The 23156-nt window shown below is 41.2% G+C and overlaps 1 protein-coding gene across 6 annotated transcripts in view; it reads left to right on the plus strand.

The window, feature by feature from the left end:
* Positions 1 to 23156, plus strand: part of abcc3 (ATP-binding cassette, sub-family C (CFTR/MRP), member 3) — a 66083-nt gene that overhangs the window by 29804 nt on the left and 13123 nt on the right. Inside the window, exons 12-24 of one of the 6 annotated variants that reach the window (XM_061809918.1) lie at positions 111 to 314; positions 1402 to 1548; positions 1761 to 1848; positions 2117 to 2183; positions 2261 to 2387; positions 3100 to 3276; positions 3419 to 3586; positions 3788 to 3971; positions 4086 to 4194; positions 8615 to 8771; positions 11690 to 11897; positions 20100 to 20410; positions 21090 to 21267. In XM_061809918.1, coding sequence (XP_061665902.1) covers positions 111 to 314; positions 1402 to 1548; positions 1761 to 1848; positions 2117 to 2183; positions 2261 to 2387; positions 3100 to 3276; positions 3419 to 3586; positions 3788 to 3971; positions 4086 to 4194; positions 8615 to 8771; positions 11690 to 11897; positions 20100 to 20410; positions 21090 to 21137 — 1995 coding nt within the window. In that variant the 3' untranslated portion in view covers positions 21138 to 21267. Of the gene's footprint in view, positions 1 to 110; positions 315 to 1401; positions 1549 to 1760; positions 1849 to 2116; positions 2184 to 2260; positions 2388 to 3099; positions 3277 to 3418; positions 3587 to 3787; positions 3972 to 4085; positions 4195 to 8614; positions 8772 to 11689; positions 11898 to 20099; positions 20411 to 21089; positions 21404 to 23156 lie in introns of those variants that run through there. The other 5 variants (XM_061809917.1, XM_061809916.1, XM_061809920.1 and 2 more) reach the window with 5 other exon arrangements.

Here is a 23156-nt window from a genome sequence, read left to right on the forward strand (position 1 = left end):
ATAAATTATAACTACTTTTATCCCATTAAACATCCTGAATGCAAATGAAACTGATGATCAATGTGTGCAATTGTTTCTCACAGTATATTGGATACATTTTTGTCCCCCAGGTGGAGCAGATGCAGCACAAAGACAGTCGCATTAAACTCATGAATGAGATTCTTAATGGGATCAAAGTACTGAAGCTGTACGCTTGGGAAAATTCATTCAAGGAAAAGGTGCTGGCCATCCGACAGAAGGAGCTCAACGTGCTTAAGAAGGCGGCCTACTTGGGATCGTTATCAACGATGGCTTGGACGAGTGCCCCATTCATGGTATTTAAGATGCCTGGAAGCTGTTCTTCCACTGAGGTTTTCTGAAGTTGTCACATCAGTCAGATGGTTATTCTACAATTACTTTATGATTGGTTTGTTGCCTTGTATTATTTTCTTTGGCTGGTTTAATGTAAAATCACATTCACCCAATATGAACATACACCTAATTTTTATTAACACAAAACACATTGCTGTTCACAATATGACCTGATTGTTGCAGGAATTGTCACAATAATTTAAAAAACTAGAGCCTCTCTCATAACTTGAAGTTTGGTATTTGATCGTACAACAAAGTATCTTGTGATAATAACCACCCACCATCTTCAGGTACAGTATATTGCTCAGTCATGACCAGACTTAACTATTCACTTGGTAACACCCTGAAGGAAGCAAGTTAATGTTCAAGAAGCTTTATACTGTGTTTGAATGTAGTCACAGTGGTGTTCAATCTTATCGATGTCTTATCTTCAAACAGAAATAATCAGTTTGTACTACTTATTAGTAAGGTTAGTAACATCCAACAAAGCAGCATCAAAACTCATGTTCTGCTGATTTGTATAAACAAATAAGGATGTACTCTAAACAGCCACCAGCATTTTACAACCTCACAGAGTTTTAAATAAGATAACATTTACACAAGCCACCACGAAGGGTAGTGGTTAGCATGTGGGCCTCAGATTTGTGTTGTTCCAAGTTAAAATTTTGGCTTGGGTCTTCCTGTGTAAAGTTTGCATGCTATTCCTGCTTCCTCCCACATTCCAGAAACATCCATGTTAGGTTAATTTGAAGACCAAATTTTCCACAAGTTGAATGTGAGGGAGAGTAGTTGTTCACCTTTAGAGTATGTGCCTCGTGATTGAACAGTCCAGGGTGCCCTACCCCTAACCCCGAGGATAACGGATATCAAAAATATTTATAAAATTGTACACCCTTGAGAGGATAAAATGGATAGAAAATGGATGGATGTTTGAATCTGTCTGTATAGCCTATATAAATAATTTATATCACCATCAGGCTATCTTAATTGTGTTTACAGTCTACAGTAAACTGCTGGTTCTCACTAGCCAATTTGTTGATGTGTCCCCAGGTTGCACTGACGACATTTGCTGTGTATGTAATGGTGGATGAGAACAACATCCTAGATGCGGAGAAGGCCTTTGTGTCACTCTCACTATTTAACATTCTCCGTTTCCCTCTGAACATGCTTCCCCAAGTCATAAGCAGCCTCGTACAGGTGGGCACTTAGCTTTTCTTATCCCCCATGTCTCTCTTCCCGTGTAAATAGAGTGCTTATAGAGCATAATCCCCCAAAGACGTGTTTCCCAAGGTTTTTCTGTTTGTGGATATGTAAAACAGTTATATAATTGTTAAAACACACAAAAAACTTACTCCCTTCATTACCAGTTTCAATTTCGAGTGAACACCATTGTTTGTTCTGCATTACAGACAAGCGTCTCATTGAAGCGAATCCAAAGTTTCTTGAGTCATGATGAGCTGGATCCTAATTCAGTGGACAGAAAGAACACACAGTCAGGCAAGATCAAACACAGTACTCTACATGTCATTTCATACCTGCACATTTCACTTGAAAAGGTGACTCATGGCTGAGAATACATCCGTTGTTGATCGTATCTCAATCCACTGTGAAAGATTGCAGCTTCTCGGACTTAGTCACTAGTTCCTCTTTGTACCTTTCACCCAGTGATTTGCGGTGTGAAAAGGTTATTGATGTTTAAGAAATGCTGAATCATTTGCCAACTTGCCAACTCTCAAATTTGTGGATATATTTTTTCGATTAATAGATTTTTCAGTCACAGTTGTCAATGGGAAATTCACCTGGGCAAAAGAAGATGCCCCTATTCTGCACAAGTATGTCTACACCATGCCTTTTTTTGTGGTTTTATTACTGAGGCTAGAGTGTCTGACTAATGATTGTGTTTTTTTAGCATCAATGTGTTGGTGCCCCAAGGCTCTCTACTGGCAGTCGTGGGCCATGTTGGCTGTGGGAAATCCTCCTTAATTTCTGCCCTGCTGGGTGAAATGGAGAAACTTGAAGGAGACGTTTCGGTCCGGGTATGACTTCACTCAGTGCGTTGTTTGACATGCAAGCAAGGAGCAGTCAGTCTTGTTTTTTCACCATTGTTAATGCGAACAACTTAACAGACATTTTTGGAATGGAAATTAACTACTTGTCATCTAGGTAAAATGTTCTTCCTTTCAAATGTGTTAATTTTACAATTGAAATTTACTTCTTTTGGTCAAATGTTTTTAAATGATATCTTCTCTTCTTTTTTGGCCTATCCCTTAGTAAGGGTGGCCACAGACAATTGTCCTCTTCCATCGTTCCTTGTCATTTGTATCTTATGCTCTAACTCCAGCTAGTATTCGCTCACCACCATAAATCTTCTCTATTGTTATCATTTTAGCCTCACCTCTATCTCCATCACACTTTTAGCGACAATGTCCCTCTTCTGTATATGTCCAAGATATCTCAATGATCTTTTGATTTGGCTACAAACCTTCAAGTCTGTGCTGTCCTGCATTATGAGCTCATTAAGAATTCTGTCCATCCTCATTATTTTCTTTAAATTATACATTGTGGTCTCATTAAGATGGCAATTTTACAGGGGTTGTTCCCTTTCTCTATCCACTGTAGCATTACAAATAATTCATTTTTTTAGAATTTCATAGACTATTGTCAATTGAAAAAAAAACTAAAAAGAGTTCTTTGCAGTTTGTAACAAAAAGTGGTGTTAATGTTTAAGACTTTTTTTGTTCTTGTCAGGGATCAGTGGCATACGTTCCTCAGCAGGCCTGGATACAGAACGCCACACTGCGTGATAACATCCTGTTTGGGAAATTGTACAATGAACAGAAGTACCGCTGTGTTCTGGAGGCCTGTGCCTTAACCCCTGACCTTGAGGTTTTACCAGGAGGAGACATGACGGAAATAGGAGAAAAGGTACTTCCTATTATTGTTGCCTATTTTCCCTTGTTTCAATTAAGAAAAGTTTTGTAGTAATGCCGATGCCACATGCAGGGGTATCAATATTGCCTTTATTTGACTTGTCTTTCTTTAATGCTCTTGCCTGTTGATGCCTCAGGGCATTAACCTCTCTGGAGGCCAGAAACAGAGGGTCAGCCTGGCCCGAGCTCTGTACAGTGATGCCGATGTGTACCTTCTGGATGACCCGCTGTCTGCTGTTGATGCCCATGTGTCCAAACATATATTTGACAACCTCATAGGTCCAGAAGGGGCTCTGAAGGGCAAGGTTAGTTAATATTAAGCATATTTATGATTAATTAATTTGTGTGCAGGTTCGCAATATACTCTGTTAATGTTAAATCCATGGTGGAGGTTTACCCTGTCTAACCCTTGTTGACTTTTGATGGCATTTCTGCACATCCTTTATGTTACTTATGATGGAGTCAAATGGATTTTTTTTTTTTTTTTACACGGTATTTGATCCCAGACCCGTATTCTGGTGACACATGGCATTAGCTACCTGCCCCAGGTGGACAATATAGTGGTGATGGTGGATGGAAGAGTGTCAGAAATGGGCTCATATCAAGAGCTGCTAAAGCAGAATGGAGCATTTGCTGAGTTTCTCAGGAACTACGCTTTGGAGGACGACATTGAGGAGGATGAAGCCACAGGTAGAATTGAGTGTTTCATTTCACATCATATCAAATTTGTAAACCATCAGTTAGTTACTGATTATAGTGATATATTTTCAGTTCAATATAGGAATTTGCTTAATACTTTTGCAGAGGAAATAATCGATGATGAGGATTTGTTTCCCGAAGACACCCTTAGCAACCACACTGACATGATTGACAGAGAACCAGTGATCATTGAGGCAAAGAGAAAATTCATACGGTATGTTAACACATTTACTTCTTTTCTATTTATTTCTTCAAATTGTGAACTCCAATTTAATGGAGATTGTGATAGTATATGAATGGTTGGACCCCAAAGCAAATAGGGGATTGAAGTAGTAACACAGTCCATTTTCAATTGCAGTACAGAATAAGAAAAACTGATAACATGAAGCACTACTAATGAGAAGGGAGAATAATGTAGAATCAAAAAGGAACAATGAATTGCAACTGACAAGTAGTAAAAGAAAAAAACAGTATAGTAATTTCTCGTTATCCGCAGGGGTTACGATCCTAACCCCCTGACAAATAACGTAAATTTGCGACTCATGGATGCAGTATTAAAATACCTATTTATGAAATGTATCATATTTTTGTGACCAGAAGGTGCACTAAAAAGTCTTAAATTTTCTTCAAAATGGACAGCACACCGTAAAATTGCATGAGGCCCAAAAACTGTAAATGTTGTTGTGTGACAAGACCAGGTGTCGGCAACCCCCGGCTCCGGAGCCGTATGCGGCTCTTTTATCCTTGTGTTGTGCGTCTGCGTGGCTTGGGAAAATAAAGTATCAGTGTTCGATTGAAGTGTAGGTTATTTGTATCAAAAACATGTATCATGTCTTTAGTCAAAGTCAAAATCTGTGATTTTTATTTTTGTAAGAATTAAATGTCTGTTCATTTAATTTTTTAATTTTTTTAATTTAATTTTCTGAAGCATGGATGGCGGCATGGTGCCTCAGCTGGTAAAGTGTTGGTCTCACAGTTCTGAGGTCCTGGATTCGATCCAGGCCCAGCTTGTGTGGAGTTTGCATGTTCTCCCTGTGCCCGTATGGGTTTTCTCCGGGCACTCCGTTTTCCCTCCCACATCCCAAGAACATGCAACATTAATTGGACTCTCTAAATTGCTCCTAGGTTTAATTGTGAGTGTGGCTGTTTGTCTCTATGTGCCCTGTGATTGGCTGGCAACCAGTTCAGGGTGTACCCCACCTGCTGTCCGTTGATAGCTGGGTTAGGCTCGAGCACTCCCGCGACCCTTGTGAGGATAAGCGGCAAATAAAATGGATGGATGGATGGATGAAGCATGGATGACTGCATGGATTTCATAAGCAAGACTATTTTACAAGTGTAAAGATATCTATATACACACACACTCATGCACAAACGCACACACACACATCCATCCTTCCATCATCTTAGCCACTTATGTCAAAAGTCTTTGCGGCTCTCAGTGTTGCCTTTTTCGTGGAAACCGACTCTTTGAGTGTTAAAGGTTGCTGATCCCTGGACTAGACCAAAGACTGAAGAAGTAATTGACACAAAACATGCGCTTTAAATCCAATTGACCCCTCCGTACAGGGCACCTAACCACGCCTCCTGAAGTGACGTCACGCCACGTGCGCTGACGTAAGACAAACAGTAAAAATGGCAAATACAATACAATACATTCTGAACTGAGACAGACTCCATCCATATCTGTTCCGGTTGATATTAGATGGATTTAGTTGATGATGCGGTCTTCCACAAAGTTTGATCCATCGAAGGCATTTTTCGTACTGGGTCTTCGGTTTTGGAAAGGGTAAGAATCGAACTCCACCGACTAGCCTTTCAGGATACCTGTCGTCACTATTACAAAGTCCGTGACTACACCTCTTAACCATATTTTTTGTTAAATAACCCAAATACGCGATAAAACGCTAACTAAACCTATACTGGACCATGCAATGTTGTCTGAGAAAATGGCGGGAGCAAAAACGGGCTTTGGTTTATCCAGATCTCTGGCCTCAGATTGGTCAGTGACGCGGATTCCGCGATATCCACGGAGGGGTGAATTTACACCCTGCCAGTGTGCTCCCAGCATGCTTTGCGATGCGCCCAGGATGCTGATGCATGTTAGAAGGATGTAAATAGCGTTAAAAGTGCATGTTTTGTGCCAATTATTTCTTCAATCATTGTTGCATTTGTTTTATTATTTGCTCGCTATGCTATTCTGTTTGCTGTGGTGTGATCATTTTAGTTTTGTTGAGTCACCGTGAGTGTGAAGAAGATCTTGAGTAATGACTTGCCTTCACTGTCAGTATGTTGGTCAATGTAAATTTTGTCTGTTTACAAATGTGAAATTGCAATTATTTCTGACTCTCTTGTGAGCTCCATCATATGGTAGCTTCAATGCATGTTAACAATTAACAGGCATGTTCAAATGTACTTCATTGGACTAGGCATAGAACATTTCCAGATTTAGTAAATGAGCATGCACCTAAGGGATGCCGCATTTTAAGCCACTATGTCTACTTAGGAGAGAATTTAAGACTTCCAAGTGCATGTTATGGTGGTGAAAATACATCGCATTCTGTGAAAAAACAAACGTTGACATCAAAATAAGTGACTATGTGGGACTGAGAACGGTGAACCGCGAATGGGCAAGGGAACACCGTAAAAGATAAGACTAACAAATATAAAATTCTACTGACAAGTAGGAAAAACATATATACAATATATATATGTATATACAATATACTCATATGCAATGTACAAAACACAAGACTACTAAATATGAAATTCCACTATCGAGGAGGACAAACTATATAAAATACAAAAGAAAAGACTTATAAACATAAACCGCTACTACCGAGCAGGAAAAATTATCTATCAACAAAGTTAAAAAAAACAGCGGCTATACGAGGAAGGAGTAGAGGAGGAATAGCAGAAAAATTCCAGTGCATGAGGACATAACAAGCAGCACAAAAAAAAAAAATAACACATCCAACTACGTGCAGTAACCGATATGGGAGTGAGACAATATATAAAACGCACTCTATTAGTCCCACAATGGGGTAATTTGCAGATTGCAGCCCAGCCAATGGTCAATTAACATAAAAAAAAAAAAAAAAACTCAGGGTTGATTATGTTACTGAGTCTCAATTAATGAGCCGACATGGTCGATCTAATATGAATAAATATCTCCCCAATTTTTATTCATTTAAAAAGACTCGACCCTGTACTGTTAACATTTTACACATTGATCACCTTCCACCTTATAATGGTCATTCAGCTTATACTAAAAATATCACATTTCCAATTATTTTTCATAATTCTGTTTTAAAAAATAAAAAAGATATGCAAAGATTCTCTTGCATACACTAAGCAAAGCAAATTTATATTTACAGTGCATTTCATACACAACGTATGCGCATCTCCGCAACTACCGTAAACAGGAGGCCGGCTTGCTAGAACCCGCTTTAATGTGCGTGTGCTCGATGTATTGACCACACCTGAATCAAGCAACAAGGTGGATGATAGTCTAACGTCTTTTTTTTTTTTTTTTTTGGACATGCCTTCACACGATCAACCAAAACTGCCTCGCGATTGACAAATTGAGCACCCCTCGTGTAACTGAATTTTCTTTGATGTGGCTAATTATGTTGATGACTTCCAATGTCAATGCGCTCACTGTACGTGAAGCAGCTCGGAACATCTGTTTTTGGCATCACTTCCGAACATGCTCTGTACGATTAACTTGCATTTCTTGTTTCTGGGTGAATACTGATTGTTTAGGATCAGGCTCGTTTTGTTACCAACGTTTATGAAATAAACACGTAAATTAATGTCAAGGCTTCACAAAATAAGCGACATTTTTCAAAATTTTTTTTTTTTAACAAATATTACAGGCGTGATTTTTCATGCTCGACTGTGCAGATTTGCGAGTGCGATGGCACGCCCATCACATGTGAGTGACTGAAACTCTATACCGATTTTAACTGTGAGGGAGATGTGCTAAACAGTTGTCCACTGTTTCAACGAGCTAATTTCAAAATATAATTGAAATGGTCATTTTTGCCCCCTCCAGTAGAAAAAAATAGCAAAAACATTTACTTTCATTGAACAATATGAGTGAATGTGTTCTCTATCTCCATGGGCTGGATTGGAAGACTTCCCATTTCTGGCCCAGACACGCCTGTTCTAATGTGCAATCAATCAATCAATCAATCAATCAATCAATCAATCCCTGTGAAGTGTTAATGGTGATTATCTTTGATTGCTCCGCACTCATGTATTCAGCCATTTTTATGTTGTGGGGAGCTACGTGCTTTCATTCTAGTCCTTTGCCTCTGCCTTTTATCTATTAGTATAACTCTAGTTTCACTTTTGTTGTTGTTTCACTCTACATTTGATTTAAGACTCATTATTTATTATGTTAACATTTTGTTTATCAAAAAATGAGGAATACAAATAAATACCTAAACAAGTAAATAAGGCTCTCAGCTACTAAATAAGGACATAGTGTATTTTTTAAAATTCCATTTTTTAGACCCCTTTACAGAACTGAAATAATTTTCTTTAATTGAAAACAAATCAGCATCATTTCGCAGATTTTTTTTTTTTACACTTGTTTACACAACTGAAATAATTTTCTTTAATTTAAGGCAAATCAGCATCATTTCAGCAGATGGTGAGACCCCTAAATCCAGGTCATTGAGGAGGAATGGCTGCAGTCAGAGGAAACACACTGAGCCACAAGAAAAGGAGGAGTCTCAAAGGATAGAGAAACTCATCCAGGCAGAGACGGCGGAAACAGGCAGGGTTAGTCTGTTATTATCCTTTGTGTTGAAGATTTTAGAATGGGGCGACTGTGGATCAGTCGGTAGAGCGGGTCGTCCAGTATCCAAAGGTCACCTCATCGAATCCAGACTCTGACAATCTGCATGTTGAGCTGTTCTGGGACAAGACACTGAACTCTTATTTGCTCCCAGGGGGTTTGGCAGTGTCTTGCATGGCAACAGCCATCCATTGGTACATGAATGTGTGTGCGTGTGAATGTGATGCTTTGTAAAGTGCTTTGGGCAATGCGATAATGTACATAAAGCCCTATATCAGTGCAGCCCTTTTATACTTTACCATTGCTGCAATCACATACCACATTCTATATCCGGGGTGGGCAAAAGTTTTGGCTCAGGGGCCACATTGACTTTTAAAATTTGACAGGGGGCACAGGTAACAAGCAGGTGCTTACATATGAAAAATAAAACACAAGAAAAGGCATTAGATTTACTTTTAATGAGAGCATTGTTGTTTTCTTAATCACTGTTTTTTTTTTTTTTTTGCGAGTGCATCAAAGTCTGGTGTTAGTTTGGTTGTTGTAATTCTCAGAACAGGCCAAAACACATTGTGAGGGTATGCTGGGAACGGCTGGCAGATTCCCCTGTCAGAAGGAATTTCAACTCCCAACTCCAAACACCTTTGTTCATGTTCCGAGGGAGGATGGGTACATTGAGTCCGAGTGGACGATGTTCCACGCCTCCATTGTTGAGGTGGCCGACTGGAGCTGTGGCCGTAAGGTAGTCTTTGCTTGATTTGGCAGCAACCCCCGAACACGTTGGTGGGCACCAATAGTGATGGATGCCGTGCATCTGAAGAAGAATTCCTATCTGGCTTTTTTGGCCTGTGGGACTCGCAAGCCAATTGATAGGTACTGGCTGGCCAAGCAGAATGCAGTTTTGGTGGTTTACTCAGGCAAAAATACGGGCATAGGAGGAGTTTGGTGAGGCCACGGAGAACTACTGTAATTTCCGGCTTACAAGCCACAATTTTTTTCACATGCCTTCAACCCTGCGGTTTATGCGGTGATGTGGAGCTAGCGTTAAACTCTTTCTGTGTACTGAGGCTTATAACCAGAAGCGCTCTGTCAGCCAGGAAATAACGGTACTTCAAGACGGCTTTGAAGAAATTCTGGTCGACTGTCCAGAGTCTCAGCAGGGGGAAGCAGTGCACCGTCAACACTGTGTATAGTGAGGATGGTTTATTGCTGACCTCAACATGGGATGTTGTGAGTCGGTGGGGAAAATACTTCAAAGACCTCCTTAATTCCATATACCACATACCTTGGGGTCTAACCTATCTTTGGGGTTGAGGTCACCGAAGTGGCCCCAGGGGTAAATGAGATTCGCCCGGAGTTTCTTAAGGCTCTGGATGTTGTGGGGCTGTCCTGGTTGACAGGCTTTTGCAACATAACATGAATATCGGGGATAGTGTCTCTGTATTGGCAGACTGGGGTCATGTTCCCCCTTTTTAACAAAGGGGACCGGAGGGTCTGTTCCAACTAAGATCCCACTCCTCAGCCTCCCTGGTAAGATCTATTCAGGGGTGCTGGATAGGAGGATCCGTCAGGAAGTCAAATCTCAAATTCAGGAGGAGCAATGTGGTTTTCGTCCTGGCCATGAAACAGTGGACCAGCTGTATACCTTTAGCAGGCTCCTCAAGGGTCCATGGGAGTTCGTTTAACCAGTGTATGTGTGTTTTGTGGACTTGGAGAAGGCATTTGACCGTGTCCCTGGATCAGTTCTCAGCCGAGTGTAAAGCAGCTGTAATTAGAGTCAGCACCTTCAATACTGAGACCATGGTCCTCAGTTGGAAAAGGGAGGCATGCCCTCTCTGGGTCAGGGATGAAATCCTGCCCTAAGTAGAGGAGTTCAAGTATCTTGGGCTGTTGTTTATGAGTGAGTGAAGATCAACAGGCGATCAGTGCAGCATCTGCAATGATGTGGACTTGGTATTGGTCCTTTGTGGTAAAGAGGGAGCTAAGTCCAAAGGCGAAGCTCTCAATTTACCGGTCAATCTACGTTCCTACACTCACCTATGGTCACGAACTGTCTGTCTCTCGGCTAGCCTGGAGACCTCTTGAGATCTTTCCGGAAATGACTGGGGAAAGGGAAGTCTGGGCATCCCTGCTAAAGCTATTGCCCTCGTGACCTGACCCGGAAAAGCGGAAGCTATGCAGAAAATAGGCTTGAAAAGGAGCGTGCGTGATCCCCAAAATCAAGAAACATGCTCAGAGATGCATTTTTACAGCTACTCTTCTAAAGACTATAGATAGATAGATAGATAGATAGATAGATTTTTAGGGCATACGTACACACACCCTTGCTCTCAACACTGTAGTTTATATGTGAAGAGCAAGAAAAGATGACAAGATGAGGCACCTGTCTTACTAAGAAAGGTGTGGGTGAATGATGGTGGGGAGAAGCATTTACTTATCTGATGTGTCGTGCAGCACGTTAAACCAGCTCACGGTTCGGACGACAATGAAGTTGAAAGTGGTCACTTTTCATTTTAAGTATGATTTAAGATAAGTATTGTAAATTCTTCAGTGAGACCGTCCTGAATCTCCATGACAGCCCACATCGGGATGATCTACAATGCATTTACCACTTAGCGCACTAGTTGAAACTGTATTATTCATGTGTAAATTTAAAATACTAACATCAAAAAATACACTTTTTACAAAGGAAAATAACTGTCAGTCTGAAATTGTGGATTTCTGTATACCTTCAAGGCATTGCATCATCACTGTGGATTGGAGATTCAACAATCAGCTTTCCACAATACTCATACTGTATCAGCGTTTTTGTCAGTTTGCTCACCCCTGCTCTATGCCAAACTCAGTCATCCAATCACTCATCAGTTTCTTGTTTTTCAAATTTTAACAATAATCTATCCTTCAGGTCAAACTAAAGGTCTACCTAGAGTACATCAAGGCAGTGGGACTGCTGCTTTCTGTGCTTATCTGCATTCTATATGGCTGCCAGAGTGCAGCTGCAATCGGAGCAAACATTTGGCTCAGTGAATGGACCAACGATGCATTGCAAAATCAAACTGAGGAGAATGTTAATATGAGGGTGGGTGTGTACGCAGCGCTAGGAATAACACAAGGTAAGAAACAGTTTTTAATGTTCGCTTTCTCATGTTGCTCCAAACATTGTCAGTAGAAAGCGACTGTAGAAGTGGTATACATGCATTATTTTCCACAAATTATACAGGGGTGAATCTTTCGTCCAGTTCTGTCTTGTTCAGCTGCATTGCTTGGTGTGCACTGGACCTCTCAGTCTTCTGCATTCAAAGATTGCCTCATACCGCCATGAAAGTGACTGCACCAACCATCATGTAGCTTTGCTTGTTTACATAGCACACGGGTGGAGTAATGCTCCCTGACTGGGCCACTGGTGTGTTACGTTTTCAGTGAGGTCCTTTCAGCGATCTCTTAAAGAAGCACATTCCTTTGACAGTTTTTGCATTTTGTCAAAAAGCAAAGGTGTGAATTTGTTATTTGAATATACTGTATAATCTTTCATTTTCAAAAGTTAGGTTAGGCCATCCATCCATTTTCTACACCGTTTATCTTCATTATGGTTCTGGCTATGGTGGAGCCTATCCCAGTCACTCATATTTGAAAAATGTACGGGTCTGGTCAGTAAGGCCCGCAGATAGAAAGTTTCGGGTGTGTATTATGTCAGACTAGATGTTAATATCCGTGTATTCATGCATATTTCGGCTCCGATGAGGCTCTGTGGGATGTTAAAATAAGGGATGCCACCCTAGGTGTTATCAAATGGGCTTCCTTCCATCCTCAAGTGTTTCGCTGATAGGCCCACGAGACTTTCGAGAGGATTCAGCAGTGAATCCCAGCATCCCAGGTTCACCCCCTAAGTCCCATCAATTCTTCTAAAGGCCCAATTGGGGTTTTTCCTCTTTATCCACAGCCACTGGCTGGCCTTTTCCACCACCTTGGAGAGATCTCTGACTGCCTGCCGATGGGCCTTCCCTCGGACTCCCAACTCTTTGAGGAGCCTGGATGTTGAGGTTGCTATAAACCCTCTGTAGCCAACTTCTACTGGGCATACCACCTCTCTCCAGCCTTGCTGTTGCACTTCGGCCTCAAGTCCTGCGTATCTCAGCCGCTTCAGCTCATACACCTCCTCGACAGGGCACTGTGAGCTCGATGATGTAGACGAGCTTGAGAGAGACAGACCAAAGCACTAGATCTGGTCGTAGGGTGGTAGTTGCAATCTCAGATGGAAAGCAGAGCTTCTTGTCCAGGTCTGCTAGGAACCTTCACTCTGGTGCACTGCCCAGCTGTCCGTTGTCTGGTGGCTTGTTGGTGTGGCCGGTTTGACTCTCCCCCTCCAAAACAAACAGCCTTGGTTGCCAGTTGGCTGACAAGGGTGGGAGGGCCTTCACCCTCATCCGCTGGTTCTCCAGAACAGCAGCGAGACACTTCAGCACTTGGTTGTGCCGCCAGGTGTAACGGCATTGAGTAAGGCTGATCTTGCAACCAACCAGGATTTGCTTCAGTGTTGCAGGACTTGGGCATAACAAGCACTTGGAATCTTTGGTATACCACTGGTTTAGGTACGTGGGAGAAGGCAAGGCATCATACACAGCTCTGATGGTAAAGCTTGCCCTGCAGCTCGTTCCAGATGATAATCCTTGCCTCCACTCCTTCCCAAGCCAACCACTGCCCTTGCTTGGCCTGCGACACAGATCGGGCGCACCTTTGTGCTTTGTCTTCTCGATGTACCTCCTGGACCACCAGCTTGTGCCGCTCAGCAGTAGTGGCTTTGCTCCATACTGGTTTACTGGCCCCAAGACCAAGGCCACTCCTCCCGTCCTGCACTCGGCCAATGATGTCCTTGTGTCTGAGTGCTGCCTTTGCCTGTTCAGTTGCGGCCAGCAGTGTCCACTTCCTCCCAGTGCCCAGAATAGGGGCAGTCTGGGCTACGAGTGGATTGCTGGAATCCAGTAGCATCATTTCCAGTCTTACTTTGGCGCACTTGTACTCCTCTGCCAGGCTGGAAATGGGCAGGTGTAGCATCCCTTTACCGTAGGGCCCAATGCTGCTGAGGCACTTGGGAAGGCCAAGCCACTTGCTCACAAACGAGCTGATCAGTCTCCCCAATTTTTCTACCTTTTATGAGTAGAATATGATATGATATAAAAGAGTATTTAGAATTTTTCATCAATAAAAATTCTTGATCTGACAATTTTAAGAAAAGTTAAATCCACTGGCCTGTCAAAGAATAAAAACGAATGGTCTATACCCGCAATTTTTTGAAAATGCTGAAAGTTTAGTTCAACATAATCAGCATTAGTGGCAACAAATTAGCGATGCATTGTAACAACCATTACTGTCTGCAATCATGACTTATTGTTATAATCTATCGTAATTTACTGCGGTATCTATTGTCAATCCATTGATTAAAGCTACCATTAGATGATCTATATCTTCCTAAAGCATGTACAGGGCAAAAGTTTCCAACTTCAAGATAACGCGGTACCACAGGGGAAAATGACCGTTGGCATTTAGATATATGGACAGAGTCGTCTAACGTTAAAACTTAGATCAACTCAAAGTAAATCACAATCTCATACTGATTATACTTAGAGACTGGAACATTACCTGTGAATTTCTTTTGACATGGCTTATGATGTTGATGACTTTCGACGTAAATGTGCTCGCAGTACGTGAAGAAGCTTGGAACATGCTTTTGGCATAACTTCTGAACATGCTCAGTATTGTTGACTTGTATTTCCTTTTTCTGGTGAATACTGATTGTTTAGGATCAGGCTTGTTTTGTTACCAACGTTTATGAAATAAACACGTAAATTAATGTCAAGTCTACACAAAATTAGAAATGTCTTTCAATATCTATGTATTTCTACTCATAACAAATTTTACGGGTTTGATTTTTCGTCCTCGACTCTGCAGATTTGCGAGTGCGATGGTGCGCGGGTGCATACGCGCTCTTCAAATCACAGTGACTGCTATCCCAGCTAACTGCAGGGAGGAGGTGGGGTACACGATGAACTGGTTTCTAGCCAGAGCACATTTCAACAATCAACCGATCACACATTCATACTTGTGGATAATTTAGAGTCTTCAATGAACCTACCATGCATGTTTTTGTGATGTGGGAGGAAACCGGAATACTCAGCGAAAACCCATGCAAAAACACAGAACATATAAACTCCACACAGGCGAGGCCAGAGACCTGTGAGGAAGAAGTGCTAACCAGTCATCCATTGTGATACCCTCAGGATTACCATTTAGACTAATTAGTACAACCTGTGCTTGAATCTTTAAAAGGAAGGCAAGAAACTTTGCTGGTTATGTCTGGGATAATCTTTGTAGGCTGCCCAGGTTCACCACCGTTCCATGTTTTCTCCATGTGAAAATAATGGCTCTCCCAATAGTTTGTTTGAATCCGAAAGCTTTAGAAATGGCTTTTGTAACACCTTCCAGACTAATCAATGTTAATTATTTCAATTATTGACTTTCTCTATATAGGTAATTTCAGAACTGAGCAGGTCTTGGAGGTTGTCAGGCTTGGGCGTGATCTTTAAAAATTAACCAAACATTAAAAAAAAATCATGACTTAATGCAGCCCTATGGGGGCACAAGCCAGTGCAATCTGTAGGCCGGTTGTAAACCCGGATAAATGCAGAGGGTTGCATCAGGAAGGGCATCTGGCGTAAAAGTGTGCCAAACAAAGATGAGGGTTCATCAAAAGAAGACCATACCGGATTGGTTGTGGCCCAGATTAACAATGCCTGCCCCGGCACCGTTAACCTGCAGGGCGTCGGTGGAAATTCAGCTACTGTGGGTCGAAGACAAAGAAGAGTTGGAAAGCAGATCCGTCAGCAGAAGAAGAAGAGAAATGCGCAGACCTTACAACTGAGTGTTGGGAATATGACAAGAAAAGCTCAGGGGATGGTTAACATGATGATTAGGAGAAAGGTTGACATATTGTGCATGCAAAAGAGCAGGTGGAAAAGTAATAAAGATAGAAGTTTAGGAGGAGGGATTAAATTATTTGACCATGGAGTAGATGGGAAGAGAAATGGAGTAAAGGTCATTTTAAAGGAAGAGCTGGCTAAGAATCCCCCTGTCAGAAGGAATTTCACCTCCAATCTCCGAAAGAACTTTGCTCACACCCCGGAGGTGGCAGGGGACATTGAGTCCAAGTGGACAATGTTCCGCGCCACCTTTGCCGAGGCGGCCGACTGGAGCTGTGGCCGTAAGGTCGTGATGGACACAGGGAGGATGTGACCTAGAGTTGAAAGAGAAATTCTGGAAGGAATTAGTTGAAGTTCTACATCAACTACATCTTTGCAGTTGCAGCTTGTGATCAGCTGTCTGCTGTTTTCTAAAGTCATTCAACTTCGGCACCACTGATGATTTGGCCAGTCGTTCCTATGGTCCCATATACACCGGGGCCAATGAGTCAGCACGAGGCGCAGGCAGGACTATGACAGTAATATACATTAAAGTCTATAACAGTACAGAATCGTATGCTAGGATGAACAGCTAATTTACACGTTTGCCAATTTTTTTCACCATTTTAAAACTTTACTCGCCAGACTCAGTATGTGTTCACATATGGCGAGGGCCCTGTAATTTCCGAACATGGTCAGTACAGTTAACTTGTATTTCCTGTTTCTGGGTGAATACTGATTGTAGAGTAGGCTTGTTTAGTTAACAACGTTTATGAAATAAATACGTAAATTAATGTGAAGACTACACCAAATTAAGCGACGTCTTTTAATATCTATTTTTTCTACTTGTAAAACATTTTATGTGTGGGATTTTTATTGTGCTTGACTGTGCAGATTTGTGTGGGATCGTGCTCGCCAAATCACAGTGACTGATATTCATAACTTGATCATAGTTACGAACTTAAACACATTTTGTAGCTGTCTAATTTCCGTACCACTGATCCTCACTATGGTCTTGGTCGAGCTGCCACCTGCATTAGCTGACAGTGGGCAAGAGGCAGGGTACACGCTGAACTGGTTGGGACCTAGCTGTTGGGCATGTATAGACAACCATTCACTCTTACATTCACACTTAATGACAATTTAAAGTATTCAATTAACTTACCCTGCATGTTTTCATAATATGGGAGGAAGTCAAAGAAAACCCACACAGGCACAGGAAGTACAGGTAGACTCTAAACAGCCAAGGCCAGATTGATTGTTTGAAAAATAATCAAAAGTAGAATCAATTCTAAAGAGATTTGATGGGGACATCCCCCCAACCAGGGATATTAGATTTTTGTGACCATCTCACAATCATTTCAGACCTTTTAATTGGCTCCAAAACTATCGCTAGAGGAATAATTAGTTTATTAAGTTTGTTTATTGGCTTGCCAGTTGCCAAATGAAGGAATTCTCCTTCCTATCAGCTTTTCCTGTTAGAGGTCACCGCAGCGTGTTAACTTTTTCCATGTGAGGCTATCTCCTTTATCATCCTCTCAAACACCAACTTCCCTCATGTATTCTCTCACTATGTATCTATCAACTTTCTCTTTGGTCTTCTTCTACCTCTCTTGTCTGGCAACTCCATCCTTCTACCAATATACTCACGCTCTTGCCTCTTGATATGTCCATCAGAGTCTATTCTCTCTAATTTGGTTTCCAAAACCAGTAATCTTAGCTGTACCTTTAATTAACTCATTTCTAATTTTAACCAGCCTGGTAACTCTTAGAGCAAAGTTCAACATCTTCATATCCGTTACTTCCAGCTCTTTTTCCCGTTGTCTCTTCAGTGCCACTGTCTGTGCAGCATCTGTACAGCAATCTATACAGCATAGCTGGCCTCACCATTGTATCATAAACTTAACCCTTCATCCTAGCAGAGACTCCTCTGTGACCTAACACACATGACACCTTCTTCTACCCGTTACAACCTGCTTGAACCCATTTCTTCATTTCCATATCACACTCACCATTGCTGTGGATGGTTGACCCCAGGTATTTAGAATCTCTTCACCCCCCTCATTCACCGACAAACTGTGAGGAGCACAAGTATTTGAACACCCTGCAATTTTGAAAATTCATCCCCATTGAAATCATGGAGGTGTTTGAAATGTTCATTTTAGGTGTATGTCCACTGTGAGAAACATAATCTTGAAAAAAAATCTGGAAATCACAATATGTGATTTTTTAAAAAATAATTTATTTGTATGTTACTACTGCAAATAAGTATTTGAACACCTGTGAAAATCAATGTTAATATTTGGTACCGTAGCCTTTGCAATTACTGAGGTCAAACATTTCCTGTAGTTTTTCATCAGGTTTGCACACACTGCAGCAGGGATTATGGCCATTCCTCCACACAGATATTTTCTAGATCAGACAGGTTTCTGGACTGTCGCTGAGAAACACAGAGTTTGAGCTCCTTCCAAAGATTTTCTCTTGGGTTTCTTTCCTTTATGTCAACTAAGAGCCTGTCTCACCTGTTCCAAAAAATATCCACAACAGTCTTCCTTTTTCACCCGCCACATGCTTCTTTGCTCTGCCTTTGTCTTCTTAATCTTCCAGAGTCATTTTACACCACACTTCCTATGCTGCCTAGCAACATTCTCTCCTACCTCTACCTTACAGTCAGTGACTTCCTTCTGAATATGTTGTCTGCACAAGATGTAATCCACTTGCATCCTTCAACCTCTGCTCCTGTTGGCCACCCCATGTTCCTGCCTCTTCTGGATAAATGTGTTCACTAGAGCCATTTCCATCTTTCTTGAAAGGTCTACCACCATCTGGGCTTTGAGGTTCTTTTGCTGGATCCCAAACCTTCATCACCCCCGTTTCATGTTCAATACAATCTGCACCAATAACGACTCCCTCTTCATATGGGATGTTAAAACTACTTTGTCTAACACCTTAAAGAATTTCTTTTTCACCTCCGGGTCACGTCCTACCTGTGGGGCAGCACCACTAATCACATTATATACAACAGCCTCTGTTTCAGGTTTTAGCCTCATCACTCGACCTGATACTCTTTTCACCTCTGAGACATTCATAGGTACTGCTTCCTTTAAAATAACCCCTACTCCATTTCTCTTCCCATCTACACTATAATAAAATAATTTAAACCCTTCCCCTAAACTTCTAGCCTTAGTGTCTTTCCTCCTGCTCTCTTGAATGCACAATATATCAACCTTTCTCCAAATCATCATGTCAACCACCTCCCAAAATTTTCCTGTCATATTCCCAACATTCAAAGTCTGCACACTCAACTCTAGGCTCTGTGTTTTCCTTTTTTTCCGTTTGCCTAAGAACCTGCATTTTACCTCTCTTTCATCTTTGATGCACAGTAGCTGAATTTCCATCAGCGCCCTGCAGGTTAAAGGTCGCAGGGGCGGAAGTTGTTCTTTAGATGAATGGTCCAAATGTAGGTATTACAGTGTAATTATTGGTTTTACCAATGGTTTGATCTGTATTGTAATTCTTGGGTGCTGATTCGATTCATCACAAATATTGGTTAATATTAAGCAATTTTATCCCAAATTATTCTTTTTGTTTGAATTCAACTGAGTAAAATTTTATCCTATAATTGATCCAGTGTGACTGTGGAATAAATATGTGCATACTGGAAAGTGCAGGTAAAATTTGTTCCATTTGTTTCTTGTAAGGGAATCAGTAAATGAACTATGGTCATTAATTAACTCATTCAATGCCAGACCTCCATGTTAACATGGATATTTGAATTCAACAGGCATCAATTGCAGTGATTAACATAAAGACTGAATAAAGCTCACTTTTTCAACGTCTTTACATTCATTTTTATTTAACCATTTTGTTCAACAATGGATGGAAGGATATCCCTCTGATACTGAGCCAGGACAGAGATGTGTACTTCTATGTTGCAATAAATAAAATTTTTCGTTCTATGGTCATCATCACACTGTTACTTCTGCCATCTGTAATAACCTTCTGCAATTTCCTCACAAAAATAACAACAAAAATTTCCCAAAACTACAAAATGCAGTTATGTTCACCTGTAGTGGTTCCACTGTGCAGTGTATTTGCTGCATTTTAAAAGGCCTCATCTTATTTTTGTTCAGGGGGTATTTTAAATGGCTTGTGTTGTTTAATGACACAAGTCTCATTAATATAGTGTAGCATTGTTCTTAAATGATGTGTTTGTGTGTAGAGTGTTGACTCAATGTGATGCGAAATGCTGTCGAAAGCAATGTTTTTTTCAGTGACTTGTTTTCCACATTTGCATTTTAGACATATTTCTCATATTTTTCAATTGACGACAAAATTGTTCCTTTCTCAAATATATCTCAGGTGTCCTGGCCATGATCTCCTCCTTTACATTAGCTATGGGAAACATCGGGGCAGCAAGGAAGTTGCACCACAACCTGCTTGCCAACAAACTTCACACACTCCAGTCTTTTTTTGACACGACTCCAATAGGACGCATCATCAACCGTTTCTCCAAAGACATCTACGTTATAGACGAGACCCTGCCTTCAACTGTGCTCATGTTCCTGGGCACCTTTTTTGTTTCTCTCTCCACCATGATTGTTATCATTTCCAGCACGCCGGTCTTTGCCATTGTCATAGCACCCCTGGCTTTCGTATACATCTTTGTCCAGGTATTCTGTGAAACGGAAAACCATGAGTACTATGTGCATGTTTTCAGTTATTTTAACATGTCTGTATTTGGTCTTTCTTTTTCATCTTTTTTTCTCCAGCTTTGTCCCATCTGAGCCTTGTGGCTATGATTTGCTTAGCCAACTCATTCTGCTTTTTTCTCATGCCCACATTCTTCTTCAAGACTCTTATATAAACAAACCCAAAAGGCACCAACAATAGAACTATGGCTCCATCTAGTGGTGGAGTTGTATTGATGCAACTGAATTGATAGCAACTAAATAGTGACTAGCTCCGACCCTATTGAGGATGAATGGTTTGGAAAATGGATGCATAAATAGGGACTTTATTTTTAGGGTCTTTGAGGGATCATGTAACCAGTACACAAGGCATATAATCCATTACTTTCAGTTGGAACACTTTGGTACTGTAGAATGGTATGACTCATGAGATGTCATTTTGTAAAACAATGTTGTATTTACAAAAAAACAACAACTTAATTTCAGTATCAATAGGTGTACTGTAAACTCCAGCCTCAGGCTTGTGGCTGTGTATTGTACTGTAGCTGAATTTAGAGGATTTCCTGTATAAGATGCAATTTCTAATAAATTTAACAGAGAGTTTGTGTTGTGATACTTGCCCCCTTTACCCCACCCTGCATCCCCCCCTCCCTTCTCGCAGGTGTGCTGTTGTTGGTTACCTGCCTGTTGTCCCAGACCTACAGTATGATACGGGCAGCCAAGCTCATGCACTGCAAACTGCTTCAGCAGGTCCTGCGAGCACCGCAGGCCTTCTTTGAGAGCAACCCTGTCGGGCGGTTAATAAACCGCTTCACTAAAGACATGGATGCCATAGACTCCCAGATCCCACATCAAATTGACATATGGATGCACACTTTCTGGTACACACTGAATGTGGTGCTCATATGCTCTGCCCTCACCCCCATGTTTCTCTTAGTTGTAGCCCCATTAATGGTGTTCTATTGGTGGGTTCAGGTAAATAGTAAATAAGTCTGTCATGCATGTCTGAACATGTTGCTGATGAGAAAATGTGTTTATACACTGTTTTGGGGTAGTTGAGGCTTTTAGTATGTTACTAGCCAGAAGTTAGGCTGAAATAGTGTAATACTTGGTCCACTTAATGACAAATAATGTTTTAGGGATTTTTACATGCTTTGGTGGCAGAAATAATGTGAGTTGTTGAATATGTCGAACTTTATACGTCCTTCACGTTGGACTTGAATGTTTCGCTCTTAAATAACACTCTCTTGTGCGTTTGTTCAATTAAAACAAGCTTGGGGAGGTTATATACTGTATGTGCACCTACAGTATGTTCTATTTGCATGTATTATCGTTATCTTTAGTGAGTTTATCCTGGTTAGTTCTGTTTTTTCATCGACCACGCGGTTTGCCACAGTTGGCTTCTTTTTCTATTACACAAAACAGCTGTGCCTTCTTTTTTGAAATAGTCGGTATATATTTGCATCAATGCCCAAATGTTAACACAGTATCTCTGCATTAACTGCTGAGAAGTTCTGGTGAAGATAAACTTTAGATGTTACTTGTAAAATGTTTCATTTCACATGTTATGACTAAATTAAGGCAGCATGGTGGCGCAGCTGTAGAGCGTTGCCCTCACAGTTCTGAGGAGTGGCATTCAAATCCCAGCCCCCCCTGTGTGAAGTTTACATGTACTCTAGTCTGAGCCTTTGCCACCAAGTGTCTTGATTATCGATGAGATGGTGTAACCAAACCTTTTACAACAATTTTTCGGAAAGTACTCCCCATTATTTTAGTGCAAGTGGGCTCTTATCAGAGCATGTACATCTGAAACAGGGGTGCTCAATGCGTCGATCAGAATCGACCAGTCAAATGCGAGGCAGTCTTGATCTATTGCGGAATGGCAAGCCCCCCCCCCCCCCCCCCAAAAAAAAAAAAAAAAAAGTAAGACAATGTTCCCTTTAAACTGCACGCGTGCGAAATTGTGCAACGGTGATGCAGTCTCTTCGCAGATATTCTGCGTTGCGCGCCCCCCCAAAAAATCCTATACAAATTTATATTATAACAGAGCTATTCAGTTTGTGCATTTTGCAATGTGATTCCATGAGTGAGGGATGATTAGTGATTACATCCATTGGCACAAGAATCCACTGGTTTCTTTTTGGCAGCACACAGAACTTTCTCTAACAACGACCGCTGCTCCGCCACACTTTCTTTTTCTTCATTTACCTTATACCCGCCGCCCTCCTCCCGCTCTTAAAGACGTACACTCATAATTACAAATGTGATGGCACTTACGCAGCCCATCAATGTGTTTTATAATGACAGCGTCCGCCACCGCTGCTTTAGTTTTCAACACAATCTGGCCAACGTAGGGCAAAAATGAGCTAGACATGTTGCTTATGTTTACTTTCGATATTAATGGAGTAAGTTAAAGAAGAAATGCTGTTGTTTTAAGATGCAATGACTGTCGGACTATGTGAATAATCAAACAAAAGTGGTTAAACTGGACGAGATTTTCTCTTTTCCGAGTGGGGAAAGGTCTGGTCTGAAGCCAAAGTAGCAAGTGCAGGATGAGATGGTGTGTAATTTCAAAATACCACCTTGGCACAGCCTGATCCAGGATGAAAGCACAGACAATACAGTGCACAAAAAGCTATTTCTGTATTTTAATATATATTTTACATATTGTATAATATATCACAAAACATTAATAACATAACATTGGGAGCATCATCATCCCAAATGT

The sequence above is a fragment of the Syngnathoides biaculeatus genome, chromosome 22 (assembly GCF_019802595.1).
Source record: "Syngnathoides biaculeatus isolate LvHL_M chromosome 22, ASM1980259v1, whole genome shotgun sequence".
NCBI lineage: Eukaryota > Metazoa > Chordata > Actinopteri > Syngnathiformes > Syngnathidae > Syngnathoides > Syngnathoides biaculeatus.